Raw genomic sequence first — 22,689 nt, forward strand, 5'->3', positions numbered from 1 at the left:
ATAAGAAAGTTATGTGGTGCTGCTGGTCATTGATAACACATCATAGATGGAGGGTTTCTTTAAGTGGATAGCCTGCAATGTATGGTGCTGCCACCTACAGTTAGCTTACTGTAGAAAGTGATGCCATCTGTGGAAAACTTGCAGTAAATGGTGCTACCACCTATGGCTAGCCGGCAAAGCTCTTGCTCCAGGTTGTCTCACTGAGAGCTGCATGACTCCATTTATATGTTGCTCTCCTTCTGTCTGGCTTATTCTAAATCATGCAATCTGTGTGCTATAAAGATATTTTAGACACTTATCACAAAAGCAACATATGCTGGTCGCTGAGGCAATAAAACCTCAATTCACTACCTGCTTTTCTATCTTCACCACGGTCCTCCTATCTTCCCCTACTGTTGTAGAGAAACCCCCAAATACCACCTCTTTCCTTTTAACATTTTGAGTGTGCTCATGCTGGTTTTCACTCTGAGATGCCTAATAGACACAAGGAAACCATGCAGTCACTTCGTAAATGTTTGCAAGAGAAAAGCACCATATCTCATACACAAACTGAAGGAATGTCCATATATAGGCATCAGACATGGCTCAAAAGTTTCTTAGTTATGGAAACAAACATTATACTCACATTATTTATTGGCTTATTATCAATTTTGTGCTTGTCATTGTTTGTTACAGTATCATAATTTGGGAATGCAATAATAAACTTCAACATATGCATACACTGAACTCAGTCACAGCCTTCCACATAATTTGAACTTTATTTAAAGCCCCCAAGATGTTTACATGAGATTAAAAGGTAAAATCTATAGTACTGACAAGTAAAAGCTTGCTATGTTAAAGGGTGGTCTATGACAAATGAATTGTATCGTCTTGTATTGTGTATTATTTGAAAACGTGTGCATTCTGAAAAAAATGGCATACGCAGTGGTCATGCTTAATTGACTGCTTTCGTCTACAAGTACTGACCCCTTGGTCGAACCATTCTTTCCTATTGTACTGCGGAGGTAATTAGCCTTTAGACTATGTACTGAAAGCAAGTAAAATGTTTTAGTGTCCAGCATTATGCACTTATTTTAATTTAAACACAGGGATATCATATTATTAAAACTTCTTCTAAGACTAGCCTTTGTCAAAACTTTTATATGAAAGAACGAAAAGTTATAGCTGACCCTTAACAGGAAACTTATTAAGTGTGTTTGTGGTTTCTTAGATTATAAGAGTTATCGGCGTTTTATGTGTCCTTGGACGTATAGAGGATATTACTTCGTGATGTGTTTTTTTTTTCACAGGCATACTGATGCCAACACTGACAACAAACAAAATCATCAGCAGTCTGCATCTGTATTCTCGTCTCTCACTCATGTCGTCCACCCGCTCCCACAAACAGAATGCAGACCTGTCTGTTTTTTTCCATCAGTGACAATAAACTATGTATTTCAAACTACTTCGAGTTGTACTGCCTTATGAAAGTGTTGGTAAGTTTCCACCTCGGGACGTGTCGCCATTTTGCGTGTAAGGGACGCCACTCTTGGTCTCAGCGTGCGCCTGGCAGACGAACTGAATTTGCCGCGCGAGTGTCGGCTGTCGACAATCACACGGTGTCTAGCAGTTCTCCGCCTCGGCGAAAACAAAGCACTGAGAAGGAAGTACATCAGGTAAACCTCGTCCTTTGTAGTACTAACAACGTGAAATGTTTCTGTGATAAGCCATGGGAGGATGTTCTATTCAATCTTCTTTCGTTAAACCTGAAAGCAGGATGAACGAAAAGTAAATGATTATTATTATGGAGCTAGATGTAGTTTGTAAGAATTCTTTTTCTGTGGCGAACGTTGAGAGATGACTGCACAGTATCGTAAACAGTGTTACGAATAAATAAACCGTTTTCAGTCGACAGAAGAATTTAAATGATAGGGAAAATTTAGAAAAAAGGCAAAATAATAAGAAGAAAATACTTGTACTCCCAGATCATTAAAAGTAGAAAAGTCTCCAAATGTGAACAGGGAGGTACAATTAATGTAAATAATTTGGTGAAATGTTGCAAATGAAAAAGGTACAGATATCAGAAAGAACAATTACAGGAAGCCAGGACATATTTACCAACAGTTTTCTACATCCAGCACTAATATGACTGATTGGTGATACCTCCACCCCTTCCTCCCTGCCCCACTCAGATCAGTATCCGATCAGGCAAAGTAACAAGGATCAAGGCAATGGTGACCACTTATGTGCTCATGGCATAAAGGCAGAGAACCTTTTTTTTCCCCCGATACTCCAAGCATCCCATTTCCAGTTTTGCAAAATCAGTCATGTGAAAGCTCTTTGTCCTCAAAGAATAAAATAAAAAGAATATTAGATGATTGTATTCTGACATCTCTCTCTTCTTCTCCTTTTTAAAAGAAGCTTAGAAATGAAACAATGCCTTAAACATTGTCTTACACTAAAGCCAAAATTCATTCCTTGCTTGCGTGATGGTAGTATTGAATTGAAAGCAGTTAAATAGCTATATTTTTATTAGTTTCATGCATTCTGTAGAAATTGTGCTTTTACAGACAAAAGTTATATGGATTTTTCTTTAGAAATGGAGTCTACTGCACTTGAAATGGATGATATTTTTGATGACCATGATGGAGTGGATGAAGAAGATGCCATTCCAAACAGGTTGCCTGATCTACCTGAGGGACTGATAAATGAGGAAGAACAGGCATCTCAGCAAGATGAAGAAGCAGGTAAGAATTTCAATGAGTGAGTGCCATTCCCTCATAAAGGCTTAATGCTCTTTTATTTCTATCCATCCACTTCTGTCACCGCTGTCATTCCCAATGATCTTGTAGCACCCAGTTTTATTGTGACCTTGATCTAGTTATTCATCTCAGTGTATGACATACGGAGTGGAATGAGTTTTGGGTTTAGCTTCTTTTTCTGGTTACCATTTTAAGAAATACAGATTAGCAGATCTTAATTTTAGTAATAATACAGAGATGTGACAAGAAGCAACCACAAAATGATGAACAAAGGGAATTATATACTACACAATCATAGCATGGTGAGTGACAGAAATGGAACACCTTCCAATCTTAGCATGATAACTTATTATATGTAACTTATCAGATAATTAAGGAAAGATAAGACACCAAGGAATTAAAGCATGATTAGTGAGTAATTATGAAACAGAAATGACAGTATGCCAATTAAATGGTCACAATAAAAGGTTTAATGACAGTGTGGCAGAAATCATGGTGTATTTAAAGGATGCTGTGGCACATGTTCAATTAGTGGAAAGTAATAAAATATTTTGAAAGTTTTTAATGAAATGGAGCAATTGCTAATCTTGTCTTTTTTCTTTTTGGTCTGAAAAACACTTGTGGAAGAAAAAAATAATGTTTTAAAAGCATTGAAAGATACAAGTCAAAACATTCTTATCTTTAAATCATAAGATGCTCTGTGAAAATGATCATGATGTCATTGATGTGAAACTGTGACATTATGTCCACCCCCTGTGCATACAGGCACACACCCAAATCCTAGGTCACTCCCAGACTATATAAAAAGACATTACCAGATGCTACTGTAAAGGTAAGATTACAGTGCTACTGGTTGTTACATATATCGCTGTCTCTCACATGCTCACTGTTCACTCTTAAGGGCACCCTCTGCAATGATGCCAACATCAGAATTTGCCTTGTAATAGATTTCTTTAAAATATGGAACCACTGTTAACGGAATGGGTTAAATAAAGCTTTGTTCCTGAGAAAAACAAATTATGAACTGTGATCTCGTAGACAAAACAAGTAATCCTGCAAAAATTGTTTGGAATGTTTGGTGAGACAAACATCATAGATTTTCGCTGTGTTTGAACATATGCACATTGTCACACTTTGTTTTATTTATATGCTATATATATATTTAAAGAAAAGTTCTCACTCCCTGCATGCAACTAGCTTTAATGGAGTAGAACTGTGTGCAAAAATAAAGTGAGAAAAAAATATATGGGATCCAGCTTATTCAATGATTATGCTTTACAAATAATTATGAATATTTATATATGTTTTCCAAATGATATGCTGTTCAGTGCTTCATATACAGGAAAAATCAATTATACTGACGTAATCTTATTAAAATTTTCACTCTCTTTGTGTGCACATAAGCATACTTTCCAGACACATTTGGGGGAATTCGCACAGAACTTGAAAAATGTAAGTTTAAAAAAATTAATTCCGTAGCCTTTTGTTTGTTTCTGAGTGAGGTGTTTTAGGTTAGCTTTTTTTCTTACTAGCTAACCTTCCTGTCTGTAGGGTCATTCACCCACTTAACAACATATTTAACAAGGGAAGGTTTGCAGCACCAGACTGGTATCAAACTGGCTTGCCTACAGCTTGGACACCAGTATTCTAACCATTTGGCTGTTTCTCAACACTTTACAGAGGCTAAACTGGTTTACCCATAAATTACTGTGATAACAGTAGGCATAGATCAGAATATTTTCTATAATCTGGCACTTTTATGTTTACATTTTTGTGTGATGCACTACTCCAGGAAATTATTGATTTTAAGGGATGCTGTGTTCATTTCAAAGTTTATCAGGTTCAGACTGTTGTCATCATGATGTAGCTTAATTACTCACCATTTCAGATGTTGCAGAAGAACAATCACTTTATAAAATCTAATAAAAAAGTGAAAAAGTGGTCTGGAATGATTTCTTTTCAAAGAGTGCCATTTATGTGGTTTTTGTCAATATGTAATATCTATAATTTTTTTTAACACTAATAGAATTAATGTTGTCCATAACTCTTAAACATGGACATGCATATGTGTGGGGCAAACAGAAAGCAAGAAGTGAATTGTGATGGTGTATAGTCAAGATACCACAAGTACCACTACACAAAACAACACAGCTGTAAGATCTCTCAAATGTCATGATCAGTAGAGCTGAGGCACTGAGTACAGTAGTTAAGATATGCCTTGTGGCCCTATGCTCCTCGAGGAGTAACAAGGAATAAGCTAAAAGTACAGCCTTAATTGTGAAGGAACTAAAAAGATATGCTAAATACAGCCTTGATAGTGAAGAAAATAAAAAGCGAAGCAGTGAAGCAGTGAGGTTACGCATGACTCAGAGTGTTTCAAAGGTTCAGGAAAGGAGACAGTACAGGTGTTGGTTATAGTACACTGTGATTTGGGTCAGGGTTTCTTGCACTATAGCATTAACAGTCAGCAAGTGAAGCCTGACACAGAGAGAGTTGAAAAGAGAGGCTGCTGAGATAAAGATAAAAAGAGATGACAGTATAAGGAGATTTCAGGGTCAACATTAATTTACTCAACAGATATTTTTTTTTTTTTTTGGTAACTCTTCTTATTGTTCCAATTTTTCTTTTTGAAAACTAAGTTTGGTCTTCTTTTTTATGTGTCTTTTATAATCATAATGAATTTGGTATTGTTGTGGTGAGCATGTTGGTCTCTATCTGTCTCACATTCATATTCTTGCAGTTATGCAAGGATTGATTTTGCAACTTCTGTCTTATGTATCCTATTGATTTCTGTAGTGAGTCATAGCTATGCTGGTTTGCAAGGTCATTTTTCAGAAATTGCTTATTCGTTGGTGAGATCTGAAGATTTGTTTTTTCTTTCATGCTTGTTTCGTAAGACACAAAAATGATTTGTATTTAGATTTTCTCTGCAGATTCTGCAACAGTTTGTAAAAATTGTTGTTGAGGGAAAATATACCTTTGCTTCATCAGTGGCTAGAATAAGCACAACTTTTATAACTTATAATAATAATAATAGGTTGATTTGTATAGTGCTTTTTTCCAACTGTTAAAGGCGGGCTGAAAGTATTTTTCTTAAAAGAAAAACACACAGACATAATGATAATGGATGCTGGCCTCAAAAACTTACGGCTTATTTATTCAGACTGTTCCAAATGTCACAAAGAACCCAGCAATCTTAGTATCGTAAAATTTGCAGGACGTCATTAAAATGCTGACCTTGTTATCAGAATATCATGTTATAATACTATGCTGCATTGTTCCAGTGTTATTATACAGCCAATAAATAATTAACATACCTATGATCTGTAATAATGATGGCATTTTTCCTGTGATTATAGTGATAAATTTTTATTTGTCTGCATTCCTGGATTTTTTTTTTTTTATTTTTACAAGTAACAACTTATTATGTAGCCTTCTTCTCTGATTTAACAGGTTACAATAGTTGAACTTTCAGTTGTTTCTATAGACTTAATACAGAAAATTCCATCTTGTATTTCTTCTATTATGGCAGTCTATGTAGTAGAAGTTTAACTGCTGTTTATCATGGCAGTAGGTTGTGGTTTCTGTTTATTGTATGTTTTAGCAATGAATATTTTTCTGGTTTTGTGCTGAGGGAGCTAGGGGGAGTGTGAACCTTGCCTAGCAGTGACTTCCATCTGCAGTATGTCAGTTCATAATGCATGCACGTCATTCAGAACTTAGTACTTTGAATGAAGCTCCCCATTAAAAGAAAGTGAATTTGTAAGGGCGGTGTGACCCAGAAGCTGTCATGTTGACCTGACCCACAGCTCTAGTTTTTCTAATTAGGATGAGCAAGATGCAGAGTGCGATCATGATTGGGTCAAACAGCTAGCAGCTGCTGTTGCTAGGCGCCATGTGGCTGACAGTAGGCTTGGTTCTATAAATCAGGTTTACTAGGTATTTGCACATCTGTTGGTAACACTTTTAAACAAAAGCATTCGTTATTTAGCATGCTTTAGTAGCAGGTGATGATCACCACTAAGCTTGCACTGTCTGATTTCTCCTAATCACAATTTAACATCTACCTAATCTGTAGAAAATATTTGTGTTTTAATTAAAGCCACACCAAATGTTACATTTGACATGTCTCCAGTAGACAGAGAATAATTACCCAGAATGGTTCTTGGCCTGACGAATTACTGAAAAAATAAAAATAATTTATTTTTATTGTTAGAGATGTCATTTAGAGTGGCTGTCAATATTATTGTCGTAATCAACAGTGTTAATAAGTACAGATGTAAAACTTAAAAACTTGGTAAATAGGTTAGTGGCATAATAGAATTAATATACAGCTTTATTACAAAGCTGGCTATTCATTTGTTTTTGTTTTTCTGTGTAGGTGATATCATAGCCAATTGATCATTTCTGTGTAGGTGATAGCATAATAACAATAAATGCAAAATTCACATAGAGTATGCTTACACTCCTAAGGAATATGCTCTTAGCACTTAAGAACGAGACATGGGCAACATACAAGGGATAGAAAAAAAACAACAACATGTAAACTGTGGAAAGATAAATGGCAGCAGCGATGATGACCAAAAACAAATGCAGAAAAAGAGGAACCAAGAAACAAGGACTGAGTATTATAATTTTGCAGAAGGAAGACAAATAGGGGAGTACCAATAAGCAGAAAAGGAGGGAAGGGTGTGAAAAAGGACTAGAATTATGGGAACTGGTGGTAGGCATAATGCTTAAGAGGTGCGTTTCATTAAACGTTTAAAGGATTCAATGGTGTGTAGGCGGCAGATGTGAAAAGGGAAAGAGTTCCATTGTTTCACTGCACAGTAATTACAAATCTTGTAGCCATATGTTGTTCTGGTGACAAGAAGGTTGTAAGACGAAGAGTGTAGTTATCTAGCGAGAAGTTCAGAGAAATAGGGCAGGAGCCAGCAAATTTATAGCATAGCAAATTAATCACTTATGTGTGAATGATAGCATAGCCAATTGATCATGTATGTATGAGTGATAACATAACCAGTTGATCATTTTTATGTGAATGATAGCATAGCCAATTGATTACTTCTTTTTGGGTGTAGCATAGCCAGTCGATCATTTCTGTGTAGATGATAGCATAGCCAATTATCACTTAGTGTGTTGCACTGAACAGCTGCTAGCTACTCCCGTGTCACCAATCCCAAAAGTGTCAAAGATCATAAAGATACAGATAGGGCCTTAAATTAGAATGCAAAATTAGGTATTAGTATAATGTGAGGTCATGCTAAATGTTGAAGCTTATTTAAATAATCATTAGAGTTTGGTGGTGCCTGTGTACCATTTATTTCATACCTTATATAATTTATTCCATACCTGTATACTGTACAGTAACTTTATAACAGACCACTGTATTTTATATCTCAATGTTAGTTGGAGTGGCAGTCCTGTATACCATACAGTTACTATTATAATTAATCCCCTACCTTCTTAGAAAGGACCATGGTACTGAATCTGCACTTCTAAAAGTTGTAAATGACCTACTCCTCAGTGCTAACGATGACAGAGTGCCATTTCTGGCCTTGTTAGACTTGTCAGCTGCATTTGATACTGTGGGTCATTCTGTACTTCTGCACAGACTTCAGCAGTCTTTTGGTATTCACGATGTTGCTTTTTCCTGGTTTCGATCCTATCTCATGAGCCAAACCCAGACTGTGTGTATGAATTATGTTAACTCAGATACTTCTGTCCTGAGAAATGGTGTCCTGTAGGGATCAGTATTGGGTCCACTACTTTTTGTGTTATATACCTCCCCTCTGACCTTATGTCATGGCATGCCTTGTCACATGTGAGTTATGCTGATGATACACAGCTTTATCAGTCTGGTCCACTTACTGGGAGAGCGGCCCGGTGGCGCAACGGTTAGCGCCTGTCACCAATACAGTGAAGGTTGGCTGCCCTGAGTTCATTTCTCGTCTCGGGCACACTATTCTTTCTCTGCACGTGGCATCTGTTTACAGGGCTGGCTGCTTGCCGTAATATAGCCTCAGTTGCTGGCACGGCGTAAAACACCAATGCCCCCCCCCCTCCACTTACTGGACTCTCTGGACTACTGACACGGACACGGGAATGTATAGATGATGTAAAGTCTTGGATGCTCCAAAAAGGACTGCAACTGAATGATGATACGACTGACTTGCTACTTGTCCAAAGAAATTTCTGTCATCGATTTCTCCCTAGGTGTCTGTCTGTAAAAAGCTCAACCATTCTTTTCTCCGCCTCTGTCCGCAGCTTGAGTGTCATTCTCAATCAGTGATTGGCATATTTCATTGGCATATTTCTCATGTCTGCAGGAATGGCTACCTTGAACTTCATAGGATCAGTACCATTTGTCATTATCTGACCACTGATGCAAGTAAAACTGTAATCTGTGCCTTTGTGCTATCAAGGGTGGACTATTGTAATTCTCTTTTGGCTGGAATTCTCAAGTATCTTCTTGAAAGACTTGATAAGATCCAGAATAATCTGTAGATCATCTAGATACGAACATATTTTACCTATCATTCACTCTCTTCACTGGCTGCCAGTCGTGGGCCATATAGCCTACAAACTTTCCACTTTGACTTTCTCCACTGTTTCTGGCACCGGTCCTCGGTACCTCTCCAAAGTCACTCACACTCAAGCCCGCTCGACCTCTTCGCTCATCTTCTGACACTAAGCTTCTGCTATATAAATCCTCATTATTATTATTACCTTCTCTGTATTTTATATCTCAGCATTAGTTGTAGCAGCAGTCCTGCATACCGTACAGTGACTATTATAATTTATCCCATACCTTCTTTGTATTTTATATCTCAGCATTAATTGTAGTAGCTGTCTTGAAAATATACACATGCACAAACGCTTACTCTTGGTTCTTGCACATAAATCTTGAGAATTGGCAAGTCAAGGGAATATGGCAGGGCTGCCACACATGGTTTGAATAAAATAAAGATAGGGTTATATGGCTGACAACAGCTAGTTGCCAGTGGCTTTTATGCTTGCTTCTGTCTGGTTTCCAAAAAAAAAAAGACTTTGTTTTTACATTTTGCTTTTGGCCTCCTTCCACAATGCCTGACACACAGATGGTAAGGTGTCTCTTATGAATAAAAACTTGTAGTATAAAACGCCTAATAATACTTTATCAGTATATACATGTCTTAATTCATACATGTACTTATTTGGTTAAGAACATTATTTTGAAAAAAATATAGATATCTTTTACTTGTTTACAACACATCCTTTGTGATCCACAATCATTCCTGACAGCATAGCACAGCCCACTGTTTATGCTTATATTCTGTGATATTAACCATCATAAACCAGATTCAGACTACCATCACACAGAAACATACATAAATCACATTAGAAAAATATAAAATGCAGAGAGAAAATTAGCCGAGAAAATCTGAAGATATAAATATTTGGTATTGGGAGTTTGAAGATATAAGTTTTCAGATTAGTGCTTTATCTTGTTATAAAAGATGATATTTCGTTATTGCTTGTTATTAAATGTTAGACATTTTCATAAAAAGGTAATAATTAAGGATCAATATCACAATAATATTAAGAGATATTCCTTGATTTTTTTAATTTTAGTTTTTGACTAGTCAACAAATCTCCAAAATGTTTTTGGACATTTCAGACTTGCAATTTACAGATGGGAAAATCTCTTTTCTAAACTCTGATTCATTTCTTGCAACCTTTCAGACAAAGATGCATTCTTTGTTAATTGTATTCAATTAGAAGATAGCTTTAAAAATTTTTTTATTTTAAAATAACGACACTGACATTGACAGCAATTCGTAAGTTGTCAATCATTCAGAATTTTATGCCGCCAGACATCATCAGTAATAAAAGGCACACAATCATCACTTATGCACTCAAAACAAAACAAATGATAATAACAAACTTATTATTTATCCACTCCTCAAACAAGCAATAGCTGGAGGATTGGCAGAATAGCCCATTTACCTAGTCTCTCTCTCGCTCACACACACACACAGATAACAACTTCCTTCAAACCTCTTAGAGCTTTCTTGACCTCTTCCCAAAGAACTGGTTATGTCTGGTACCACTCTTTCCTGATAGCACAACTCACTTCTTTTTATTTGGAAGTTGATTTGGGGAAGCTGTTTTGGGCTTCCTTTTCCTTTCTCTTTTCAGGACCTTCTTTTGATCCCAGACATCAAGGATGTTGGAGACCAAGGGTTGTTTCTTTTTTCCTTTATGCACTAAGACTTTCTGGGCTGTTGACAGTAGCACCTCTTTGATGTTTCCAGAAAGGGTGTCTACATCGCAGTCCACCCAAGACCAGTGCCAAGAATTGACCTTAAAGATTTGGGTCTTGCAGCTATTCCAAATAACAGCAAATATATAGGATGTTTGAGCAGTGCTTCTTCAGCTTCAACTTGAGACAAGGTCATGGTCACTGTCTGTGTCAGTCTAGATATGTTCTCATTGTGGCCTTGTTGATTTTGGATTTGAAGTATCTAGGCAGAAGGATGAAGTAAATTTGATTACATTCCAATCAATCTGGCGAGAGCTAAGTTGGTGTTCTCAGTTTCTTGTGGGGACCTCTAGGAGTCTGAGACCTCTGTCACTGGTTGTGCTGTGTGTAGAGATTTTTTTATTTTAAATCATTCAGTGATAAACAGCTGCTACAAAGCACTACAATCCAAAAAGATTACCAAGCACACATCACACACACACACAGATAGGATCTTTGTGCAAACTACAACTTTTACAAGCATTTAACTTAGAAGACAGCACATTTAGTCCTGCTATTAAAATGAACTGGGTGGCAACTTATCAGCAAATTATAAATAAAATAATTGGTGTTACGAAATTTTTGTCTCTTTCTAGTTATAGAATGAACTCTATAATTATAAAATAGTACCATTGTTAGAATGAAAAGTTTGAAAACAAATTTCAACTTGGTGTTCTTTACTTGCCCTGCAGTCACTTCCCAGCTTCTGCAGGTCTGCACCATCAGCACAGAGTAGACTGTGTGAAAGCCTGAATGTCCATTGGTAAATTGAAAATAAATGATGACAAAACTAAGGTCCTTTCAGTACCTTCTGCAGATAAAACTAAAATGACCTCTACTATCTTCACTTTCTCTGGGATTTTTCTCATTCCCTGAAATCGTGTTGCCACCATTGATGATAACTCCTGACAATAATATCTTTATCTAGACAAGACTTGGTTGCATTATAGGAAATGTGGGACATGGGAGTATTGATTGAGTGTAAAGTGACTCAGATGTAATGGGATTCATGTTGCAAGCAAAAAGAGCAGTTACAAAGTATGTATATGTCATATGTAATGATATGTTTAACTGCCACAGAAACTGCAGCTTAGACTTTTATTTCTAAAAATCTTATAATCTTTGGCCATGTTATTTGACTGACCAGCGCTCTGAAAGGATAGAGGCTGGTTTGACCTCTTCATATACTGCCTCAGTCACACTAAGTATTCTCTTGTTGCAGAAAATCGGGAGGTCCTGGCCAAGCTGAAGGGAATAAAAGGAGCATCAAAACACACAGTGAAACGGCCTATGCCCAAGTTAGACAGCATTAGGTGAGCAACCTTGCCCAAGCTAAGACAGCAGTGAGTAGTTGTATCTAAGTTAGCAGTTGGGAGACAGGATTATGTCAAAATCGACAGCCTTTAGTGAGCAGTTATAACCAAAACAATGTTGATGAGCTTTGTGCCGTAAGTAGTGAAGGGAGAGCACAGAGTGAGACAGAACTAGATGTGCAGAGATATACAAATGAGGGCATCTCTCATTTGGCTGATAAGTGAAAGCCACCATAAGTTTCATAACATTGTTTGGTCTGCTGTCATTTTAATTTATTTGTTCATTTGTGTTTACACAGATCGTCAGACCTGATCAAAATAATTAAAGAACAGAAACACAGATGTTATACATACTGTTTATATGTGACATTTTTATTATGTGCTCAGGTTGACCGGTGAGAGAGGCATTCCTATACTCCCCCAAGTATTTAGAGATGTCAAACTAAAGGGCAAAGGTCATGAGGTAAGCATTTTTATTAACTCCTTTGATATGTTGCATGCCTGTCAATTTTATCATTTAGATTAATGACCAATATTTTTTGTCTTCAAATAGTTTAGCAGAAACAGTGTTCAGTGGCAATAGGGATTCAAATTCACATGTCAGGGGAAAATATAGTTAATTGTGTAGGTTACATTGTTTGCAAATTACCATGTGTCCAAGTAATTAAATGGTAAAGAGCTCCCATCATTGTGACAGCTCTGCTATTCTTTCATATGAAAAGTCAAGTGGAATTAGTGTGGTAGCAAGTAATCTGCTTTCTCTTGTTCCAGGTGGACGACCTGCAAGTTGTCATGCGTTATTTAGAGCATTGGGCACACAGACTTTTTCCTATGATGCCTTTTGATGAGGTGCTTGAAAGGATTGAGCGCCTCGGCACCAAGAAAGATGTACAGGTAAAGATCATGCCTGTCTTTGAATTTCAAATTTCAGTTGCAGCATTAGTTTCATTAGAATTCAAAACTAAATGTACTTTTGTGACAGTAATATAGTAATAAGTTTAGATAAAATTACATACTTCGCAAAGGACACGTAAAAATAAGGAAGTGCACTGTGTTACTAAGGATAAGGGCTGACCTTGTTAAATGACACAATGCTCAAACTGTGACATAGAGAGTTGGTAAGCAAGTGTTTCATGTGAATGAGCAGTTGGGCATCGATAAAATCAAAACTTGTATGAAATCAATACTTGACTAATTAGCGTATCTGATTAGTTAAACATCACTTTGCTGACATATGATGACTATCAGCTGCGGACCATCTGACTTATGCGTGTGGACCACGCTTTGAGAACCACTGTACTTTGCGTCACCTTATCTTTCTTGTCCATTGGTGTTTTATTACATTGATGCTAAATTTATCTAGAGCTCAGTCATTGAATCATACTCCAAACCACCTCAGTCGTTCAGGTAGCTTCTTCAGATGTATGTTAGATTTGAATGGTCAGTCATGAGTGCGATGGTCACACAGTGTCTAACTTCATTCACCCAGCAGCATCTCACTACTGACTGATTAGCCCCATCTGAGTGAGTCTGAATAAGTCCCCTTCTATTTGCTGACAAATTAGATCAAGTTCATGTTCTGAACTTATTTACAGTAGCTGGAAATTTGTGGGACAGGCTTCGTGTTACAGCAAGTCCTTATGACAGACCATATATTGCATCAAGTCTACATGACAGACTTCCTATATTACAGCAAGTCTACATCACAAAAGTAAACATAATTCGACATCTTTGTTGTTGTCTTTTTTCCTCTTCTCTCTGTTGATCAGTAGCAAATTCAATGAACTATTACTATACAAAACTATATCAAACCAACATTGTCAAGCCTTGTTGATCAGTACCAAACACAATGAACTGTTACTATACCAAACACATTTTCATGCTCTGCACTGTTGATTTCATGCACATTTTTGATGTATGAATAAATTACACAAAACACTATTTTAATCTTTTTTTTTAAAAACAAAAACATGATTTTATTTATTAATTGCACTGCCTTCAGATAAAGTAAAGACTGTGGCATGTGGTAATGGATGTTTAGTGTTTTGTAGAAGTATTGTATGCTTTCAGCAGAGGTTAGATATAAAGATTGTGATATGATCACATACTTAATTGACTCAGGCGGTCATGATTGTGAGGCAGGAGTTTGGTAGCAAGAGGAAGAAAATTGTGGATGAAAGTTTTACAGCAGCTAGCACTTCAAGTATGGAGACAGACATTGATTATGTATTGGTTATAGATTATAGATGCTTGATATCCTACAAAAAAACATACCAAATATGGATTATAGATGATATGAAGCATCACCAGTTAACATGCCAGACATCGATTATAAGTGATATCCAGTCAAAAGATAACATACCAGATGTTAATTAGAGATGAGATCCAGCACCACAAGATAACGGGCCAGACACCATCAGAGGTCAGTGCTTGAATGGAAGGGGAAACTCTCAACTGTTTCCCCTATCGATGTTTCGTCCATGTTGAGAAGTTCAACTTTTAAACTTTCATGTTCACAACATTTTTATCTTAAGCATTTCTTCCCCACAATGGAAGCAGGTTAAATTAGCAGAAAGGGTGGTTTTATTTTTTTTTCTTCATTAGTCCTTTTGTTCTGTATTCACAGACGTGCATCAAAAAGATGAGACTGGACATGCCTGTACTTCATCAGGACATGGTGAATAACCTTGATGAAGACTTTGACGGAAGTTTAACTGATGATAATCAGCACACAACAGGCCAGGTCAGAGTCAATTATAATAATAGACAATCTGCACAAATCAATATCAGAGAAGCCAAATTAGATAGCCTGCATAAGTATATGAATGTTAAAGTAAAGAGTGCCATAGTCTAGTGATTGTGAAGACTGTGAAAGTAAGATCACCCTGTCACTATTAGATGGCATGGTGGAGGCTGTGAATATGATTCATCATGTCACTAGTGGATGGCATGTGGAGATGGAAGCCAACCCACTTCTTCCCCACTTTACCTCCCCTGTCCACATTGCTGTGAAAAATACTTGTCCATGGAAAGGGACACAGTCCTTTTTACTTACATGTTTGATGGATGCACACATCAAGTTTTTTTGTTTGGGTTTTTTTTTTTTGGTACATGTTTCGATGCTTTTTTTCCAATCTCTCTTATTAAATGATTTGTGTATATGTAATATTAATCATCAGCAGGACTGAATTCTGGAAGATTCAAAATAAATAATCTTATTTTAGATAAACATTCTTTTTTCATTTCACAGCAGGAAGAGCAAGAAAACCATTTTTTTGTAGCCTTTTATTGATATACATTTGCATCCTTTGTTGTTGGCATTGGCAAAACCATTATCAGCTTAGCTTTAAGATTATTTTATTATCTTATGTCATGGAAGTAGCATGCCTAAATTATTTCTTTTGGCAGCCAATGGAAGATCGATTTGATAAACTGGTGCGAGAGGCGAATATGAAGACTGCTGAAGAGAACGACAGGACAAACAACACCCAACGGTCATCAACCTCTCAGCTTCAGAACTCAGCTAGCGGAGTTTCTGACACTGTAAGAACTTGGTTTATTTCAACACTTTGTGCTAATGTGACCTGCCAACACAAATTGGAGTCTTAATTTGAAAATTTGAGATCTCTCAAATTTTATGTTTTTAAAATCTACAGGTTTTGACCTTTCTTTTGATACCAGCATTGTTCTTCTAGTCCCAAAATTGAGTGAGTTATACAAGTTAGTTTTCATCATCATCATCATGACTTATTATATTTATATTTGGAGCCTGTTTCCTACACTTAAGTTAGTTTCATAATCATCATATGCTTATTCATTTCTACATGGTGTGAGACTATTAGAATTGACTACATAAAGAATCAAATACTTTGCAGAGACTATAATTTTCTTTAATATTTCTGTTTAAATAGAAGCAGTTTATTTCTGCCTACTTAAAATTTAATTATAACTTTAATTTGTCCTCCTGTCTTGTTTAGTTTATTTTGTATATTAAAAAAAGTTTGAAATTTGTGTCGTTAGGAAGGTCAAGATCCACAGCAAATGGATTTGGGTTTAGAAGTGAGTTGTATATTTAGCCCCAGATTTCTAATTCTTTACATACAGATTTTAAGAAGGTAATGCTGATGCATTAAGTTTTTGTCCCCCAATTTACAGGACCTGTCAGCAGAGGTTTTAGAGAGAATTGAGAGGAACAGGCAGATGGCTTTAAAGAGGAGGGTTAGCAAGACTTCTGCATGTGATCAGAATGCTCACGGTGAGTAGACACACTGTTCCCTAAGCTTACAGTAAGTAGTTTTTATGTGCTGATTTCTATGTGCAAAAATGTTTATTTGTGCCGTAGCAGTCAGAATTATGCTGTAAATATCAGTGACCAGTGAGTTATGTTCATTGTTGCCTGCAGAATGACTGGGTTTTCTATCCATTTTCTTGTACAGTTTAATTGTTATAGTTTTAATCAGTTCCCTTGCTGAGTTAAATGTTTGTAATAATTTACATTTACATAAGTTTTATTCAGTTTTCGTTTTTTTCTAATATTTGCATTGACACTTCTTTAGCTCCTTTACTCCATTTCTATAAAAAAAGAAACTGCTGTCAGGTGCAAATCAGCCACAAGGGAGATTATTGGGCTTTTTAAGCACTAGCTTCCCCTTTCTTTGCTGCTCGTTGAAGTCGTCAGCTTTGTCACATTTTCTGTACTGGTTTTGATTCTTTGATCATCAGTTGTCCTAAGAAAGCAGCAGTGTGTCATTATCATTCACATCTCCAACAATGTCTTGATCTCCAGTTTTAATATGTAGACTGTTCTAATTGTTGTAAGCATATTACAAATGCCTTTCTTATTCCTTTTCAGGGAGTCTTGTCTGCTAATGGAAACATTAGAAAATTATATAAAACGTCAGAAACTTAATGCCTACAACCAATTCAAGTTCTCCATTTGTAAACATTTAGACTGGCACTTAATCACTCTTACATGTATTAACAATCCGTACACATTTATACTGTTGCTGAAAATAGAAAAGCAAAGAGAGGAGTAAGACATCAGTTTAAAAAGTCGACCAAAAGAAGGCAATGGAAGCGTGTGCATTTATGTGTATATCTTATCCATGAGATAATTGTATATTTGGATTGCAGCCAAGATAAAAGAATGCAGAAAATGTGTTGGATAGCTCTAAGAATTCTAGACCACTTCTTTATATACGTCAAATTCCTGTTGAATAGGGCATAGGTCATCGGCTAAATCTTTAGTCAGTTTGTGGATCAGGAGCTTGTCATACACTTCCTCAATGTCATACAGCTTTATTATGTCATTCTGTCCCCTCCCAACCATCCCCCCTGTTTTTATCCTGAACTAGGACACTTAGCACCTAAGTACTAACATTTCAAAAGTAAGAAGTTAAATTGTTTAATTCTAATGTAGGACTTTGGCACTAACAATGCAGGATATTTTCCAGAGTAAGGGTACTCTATGTTAAGACATTGTTCTAAACAACTTGTCAATATTTTAAATATTTGCAATGTCTCTTTTCAACAGTTCTGTCTCGTGATTGCAAATGGAGAACTAGAATTGGATGCAGACATTTTAGGTTCTTTTCTAGCCTTTGTTGGGATTTTATATAATGTTCTAATGTTAAATTTGGCAGACACAACACCAAGATTAATAAGGGTGTTTTGTAGTTGTATTTTGTTATGCTTGACTGCCTGATGATTATGCTCCTAGTGAAGCTGTCACCACACATCCTCCTTTGTAATCTCCACTCCCCTATCCTCTTCTAAAACATTATTAAGATCCTCCCTCAGCTTTCTTCTTTAAAATGGTGGAATGGTGGCAAGCAAACGGAGCCATGCTCCTTGTTCTCCAAGTTCTGATCAGGGTTACCTTCATGCTTGCCCCAGTGCCCACTCATCAGTTTATTCCCTCTGTTCCTTCCCAGATTTTCTTCATATTGAGCTCATGAAAATGTTCGTTAACCTTCTGTTTATATCTCTCCTCCCCATTTTTAACTGTTCTTGTATGTTCTTTCTGCACAGCCTTCCTGTCACTGTCCTGAAAGCTTTTTGTTTAAAACCCCCTTAATACTTTTGTCACCCAAGGCTTGCTGGAAAAAAAATTTACAATTTTCTGTTACAACAGAATATTCACAGAAATTAATATAGTCAGTTTCCCAGTCAGATAGTTCATGTAGTCAGATAATAGCATAGAAAGTGTCAACAAACATTCCAATCTGTTGTCTTGAAACAATTTTGCATCATGTCAACACAGTTTTTGTGCCACTGATTTACCAGTTTCTTAATGTGTGATACATGCTGTACAAGGGGTTATTAACAGGTCATGAGGCAATCTAAGTGTTGCAGTCGCATGTATGCATCCATTTTGTGTTGAAGTGTTAGACGTTCCCCGTCATGGTGGAGGGCAAAAAAGGCTTGCATTGCCTTAATTTATTTCTGTAGTGAATGTTTCCTTTTCTACCCTGCTAATAGTACTTTGACATTGCTCTTGGGTAACTTGATAGCAAGAGATGATGTCAGGTCTCTGGTAGCTTGATAACAAAAGCTGATGACCTTCGGCCATTAAGGCATGGTGAGCTGTATGGCAATGGGGGCAAATAACGAAGGACAACACAGTTTGAAACTGACAACTCACCCCTAGATAGTGACAACAACAAGGAGAACAAAAACAGTTTTGTATTCATTTTCATGATCATTTCATGGTAGAGAAAACTAGTAATGGCTGGAACTCCCAATTACTTTAAAACTCCAGTGTTATACAAAATGCTATTCATGATCTGGCATGTTACAGATAGGGGAGCTGTGCGTGCTGACCACCACACTACAGCAGGCTGCTCAGCTCCTATAGAGCAAACATCACAGCAGAGTGTACAAAGTAGCAGCAGCACAGACTCTGTGACCATCCCATCAGGCCTGCCATGAAATGAGTCTGGCTTTGACACCACTGCTTCATTGTGTAACTTTCTACAGACACTACAGCTAAACGTCCAATGTTACCATGGGTTCAGCAACCCCCACAGTTGGCACCTCTTGTGAGCTGTAAGGCTCTGATGCTAATTATTTTGAGATAACTGCTTGTGGGCTGTATTAGCTTGGTTGGAGCTTGGATCATCAACAGGAATGCATGCACCTTTCATGTCCATTTGTGATCACTTTTGGTGATCTTCATGTAAGGAATTGGCTCTGTACACATAATAAACATAATAACAAATATTCTGATTAACACACGTGTATGTTAGTATGGAAAAAGTTATTAACTTTTGGAAACTGTTAATAAATTTTGATTTTTTTTTTTATTAACCATAGATCAGTTTTAATCAAGAATTACATAGAAAGAAATTGTAAGTCCATTTTTGATGCCATTTTATTCACATGTACTGTTCAACTGATAAATGTGTACAGGCTTGTTTAACAATGTAACACCACCATGCCATCTAACACACAAACACTACAGGGGTTATTATGGGCACAGGGTTAATGGTCCAGTTTAAATTCTAGAGGCATTCCAGTCTAAGATCAATGAATTTGCGTGTCTTTGTACTACTTAAGTGGGTTTTCCCCCCTAAACGTTGCCCTTATATGTTTGAGTTACAACATGGTGTGGAAGCTATTGTTACATTTGGTCAGAATTGTTTCATGCACAAGTTGTATGTCATATCATATCTCATGTGTGCTTTTCAGCTTTTTTGCACAAATTTCCCATTGTTTTTCTGCAGTTATTATTGTGTGCATGTCCTGGTGGAATAATGAATTCCACAGAGTATACAAACAGTGATTGCTAAATTGATATTCAGTCAAAAGTTCCTTTTAAAAATACCATTTAAACAGGGGTGGCCTTCTGTATTTTGCTATGCATCTAAAAATACTGTTTAAACAGTGTCATCCTGCTATGTATCTAAAATACCATTTAAACAGCGGTTCCCCTTCTATGTTTCCTATGTTTCCCTATGTGTCCAAACTGAGATCACAGGCCAGTGTTCATTATGAAAGATGAATTTCTTTTTCAACAGGTCTGTTTTTAATGCCAGTTTAAAGGTCACAGATGGTTTCATTGCTCAGGGCTGAGTTGCACGACATGTTTCAAAAACTTAAAAACTTTTATAGAAGCAATTTAACCAAAATGCTTTTAAGTCGCTTAAACATTTTGTGCAAATGCTTTAGATGCATTTTAGGAACGATTTTCTTTTTTAAATTTAAATCAGCTTGTAGCTGTTCTAAACTGAAAATGGCGATCGTAATTCATGAGTTTTATTTGAATCAACGCCAAAGGTGGTATGACCAGTTGTGCAGGCAAAGATGGGACCAGATATTAGAGTATAATGACTCGGCAAGAAAAGTTATAACACACCCATGTAAACTAAGGGTGATGAGACGAGACGAAATGAGGGAAAAGAGATTGAGGAAATGAGTTTGAGAGCTAATGACCATATGAAACAGGTGATATTTATAGTGGTGATGGTTGAGACTGGCAGAAATATATCAAGGATGGGAAGATTATGAAAACTTGCTATGGAGTTTTACTGTTACTGTAATGCCTAGTATAAACCCATTCCCCTATAGCAGGGGTGGGCAACTTCTCCGGTCGGCGGGCCGGATATGGGGAATGAAGTCCTTGGCGGGCCAGATTACTGGATCAATACCTTAATTGTGTATCTATCTACCTATGCAAGGAATAAATCGTGTTGAATGTAAACTTGTAAACTTTAATTTTAAAGCATAGAGACCGAAAACAGTATTTAATGATGTTAAGGTAATGTACTTCAATAGTTGCTGAAGTCAATGAGACAGCTGCGGTAGATCACAGTTGTCAACAAGTTTCTTGAACTCTGGCTGCATGTCACATGTTGAAATCCTCAGTAAAGACTGCATAGCACGTGAACATCAGTTAGGTTGGAACGCAGATTTGTCTTGTTAATGTTCATGGTCGAAAATGTTTGCTCGCAAATGTATGTAGAACAGAACAAGTAGTTTCATGGCCATCTTTCTCAGGTTGGCAAACTTGGACTCATTCAGTGACGCATAAAATTTGTCAATGCTTTCAGGTTGGAATTTCTCTTTCAGGGTATATTCTCTGAGTTGAGGATATTCTGTATCTTTCCCTTTGATCTCCAGAAACAGTAAAATTTCCGTTTTGATGTCAGGTCTTCACCAATTGCTTCAATGCGGCGAACCACAGTTCTTCTCGACAAACTGACTTCTTCAAACTTTTTTCTTTGTTGTGGACAGACTTGATCAGCGACATCGAGCATGAACTTTTTGACAAATTCACCATCACTGAACGATTTGCTGTGCTTTGCAATGTTTTATGCCACCACAAAGCTGGCATGAGTAGCAGCTTTCTTGGCTACTTTGGTTTTTAGGAATACATTCTGCTGCTTTACAAGTTTTCTGTCCAGTTCTGTTTCTCTTGTGTTCCGCTGCTGCTAAAGTACTTCCATAGCCTGCCATAACCTGCATGTGTCGTCGCATCATGGCGGCTAACATTGTACTCTGTCAACATGGCAACACTTTCACTGCACAACAAACATACTGCTTTCTTGCCGACTTCTGTGAACAAGTACTTAGACATCCAATCTTTGTTAAATGCGCGACACTCGCTGTCAACTTTACATTTCTTGGCAAAATCCATGGTACAAATTTTATTGAAAATTCTAAACCTAATTCTAACTGAAAACAAAGAATCAAAAAACAAAGAACCAAAAAATAACTAACAGTCACTATTATTCGACGCAGTAAGCAAGTGATTAGTACATGTTGTGGGAGATTGCGGCAGAATGTGGCCGCGGGCCACATTATCATGTAAGACCAGAAACAGTCTGCGGGCCAGTCAAAATCCCGTCGCGGGCCGGATCCGGCCCGCGGGCCGTATGTTGCCCACCCCTGCCCTATAGGGTAACGAATACATAATCTTGAATCTTAGTACAAATACATTACAGGCTGGCATGCACAACACAAAGAAAAGTTATCAGAGTTTATGAGTATGACCATGTTAAACAGATGAACGTGGAGTTGAGAAAATTGTGAAAAGGGGTATAATAGGGTGTTTAGTCATGGGCCTATAACTATCACATAATGCTTTTGAGTATGCACATATAATTCGGCTGAAGTTTTGGCATAAAGAGAAAAAGTACACTATAATTGGTAGCGGGAAGGAGGCAGATGATCTCCAGATAATCTGTTATATTCATGATCCAAATCAAAGAAATGAAACAAATGCGGTTATTGTACAAACATTTTGCAGCATGGAGATAAAGCAGCATGGTCATCTAGCTTGTTCAGTGCATTTCGTATTTGTTCCAAAACTGTAAATCCTCATGTATTGGTAACAACTTCTGTACAATCT

At 36.9% G+C, this 22,689-nt stretch overlaps 1 protein-coding gene across 2 annotated transcripts; it reads left to right on the forward strand.

Annotated features, from left to right (window-relative positions):
• Positions 1–1,499: 1,499 nt before the first annotated feature.
• Positions 1,500–22,039, forward strand: LOC112554013 (TIMELESS-interacting protein-like). Of its 2 annotated transcripts, none has more exons than XM_025221568.1 (9): positions 1,500–1,655; positions 2,577–2,726; positions 12,248–12,338; positions 12,726–12,801; positions 13,110–13,232; positions 14,965–15,081; positions 15,747–15,881; positions 16,494–16,593; positions 19,138–22,039. In XM_025221568.1, exons 2-9 carry the CDS (start codon positions 2,579–2,581, stop codon positions 19,266–19,268), a joined length of 921 nt encoding a protein of 306 aa, XP_025077353.1. In that variant the 5' UTR covers positions 1,500–1,655; positions 2,577–2,578; the 3' UTR covers positions 19,269–22,039. The 2 variants fall into 2 exon arrangements, with proteins under 2 accessions (XP_025077353.1, XP_025077354.1); XM_025221569.1 differs by having other exon boundaries at positions 1,636–1,767.
• The last annotated feature ends 650 nt before the right edge of the window (positions 22,040–22,689 follow it).

The sequence above is a fragment of the Pomacea canaliculata genome, linkage group LG13 (genome assembly GCF_003073045.1).
Source record: "Pomacea canaliculata isolate SZHN2017 linkage group LG13, ASM307304v1, whole genome shotgun sequence".
NCBI lineage: Eukaryota > Metazoa > Mollusca > Gastropoda > Architaenioglossa > Ampullariidae > Pomacea > Pomacea canaliculata.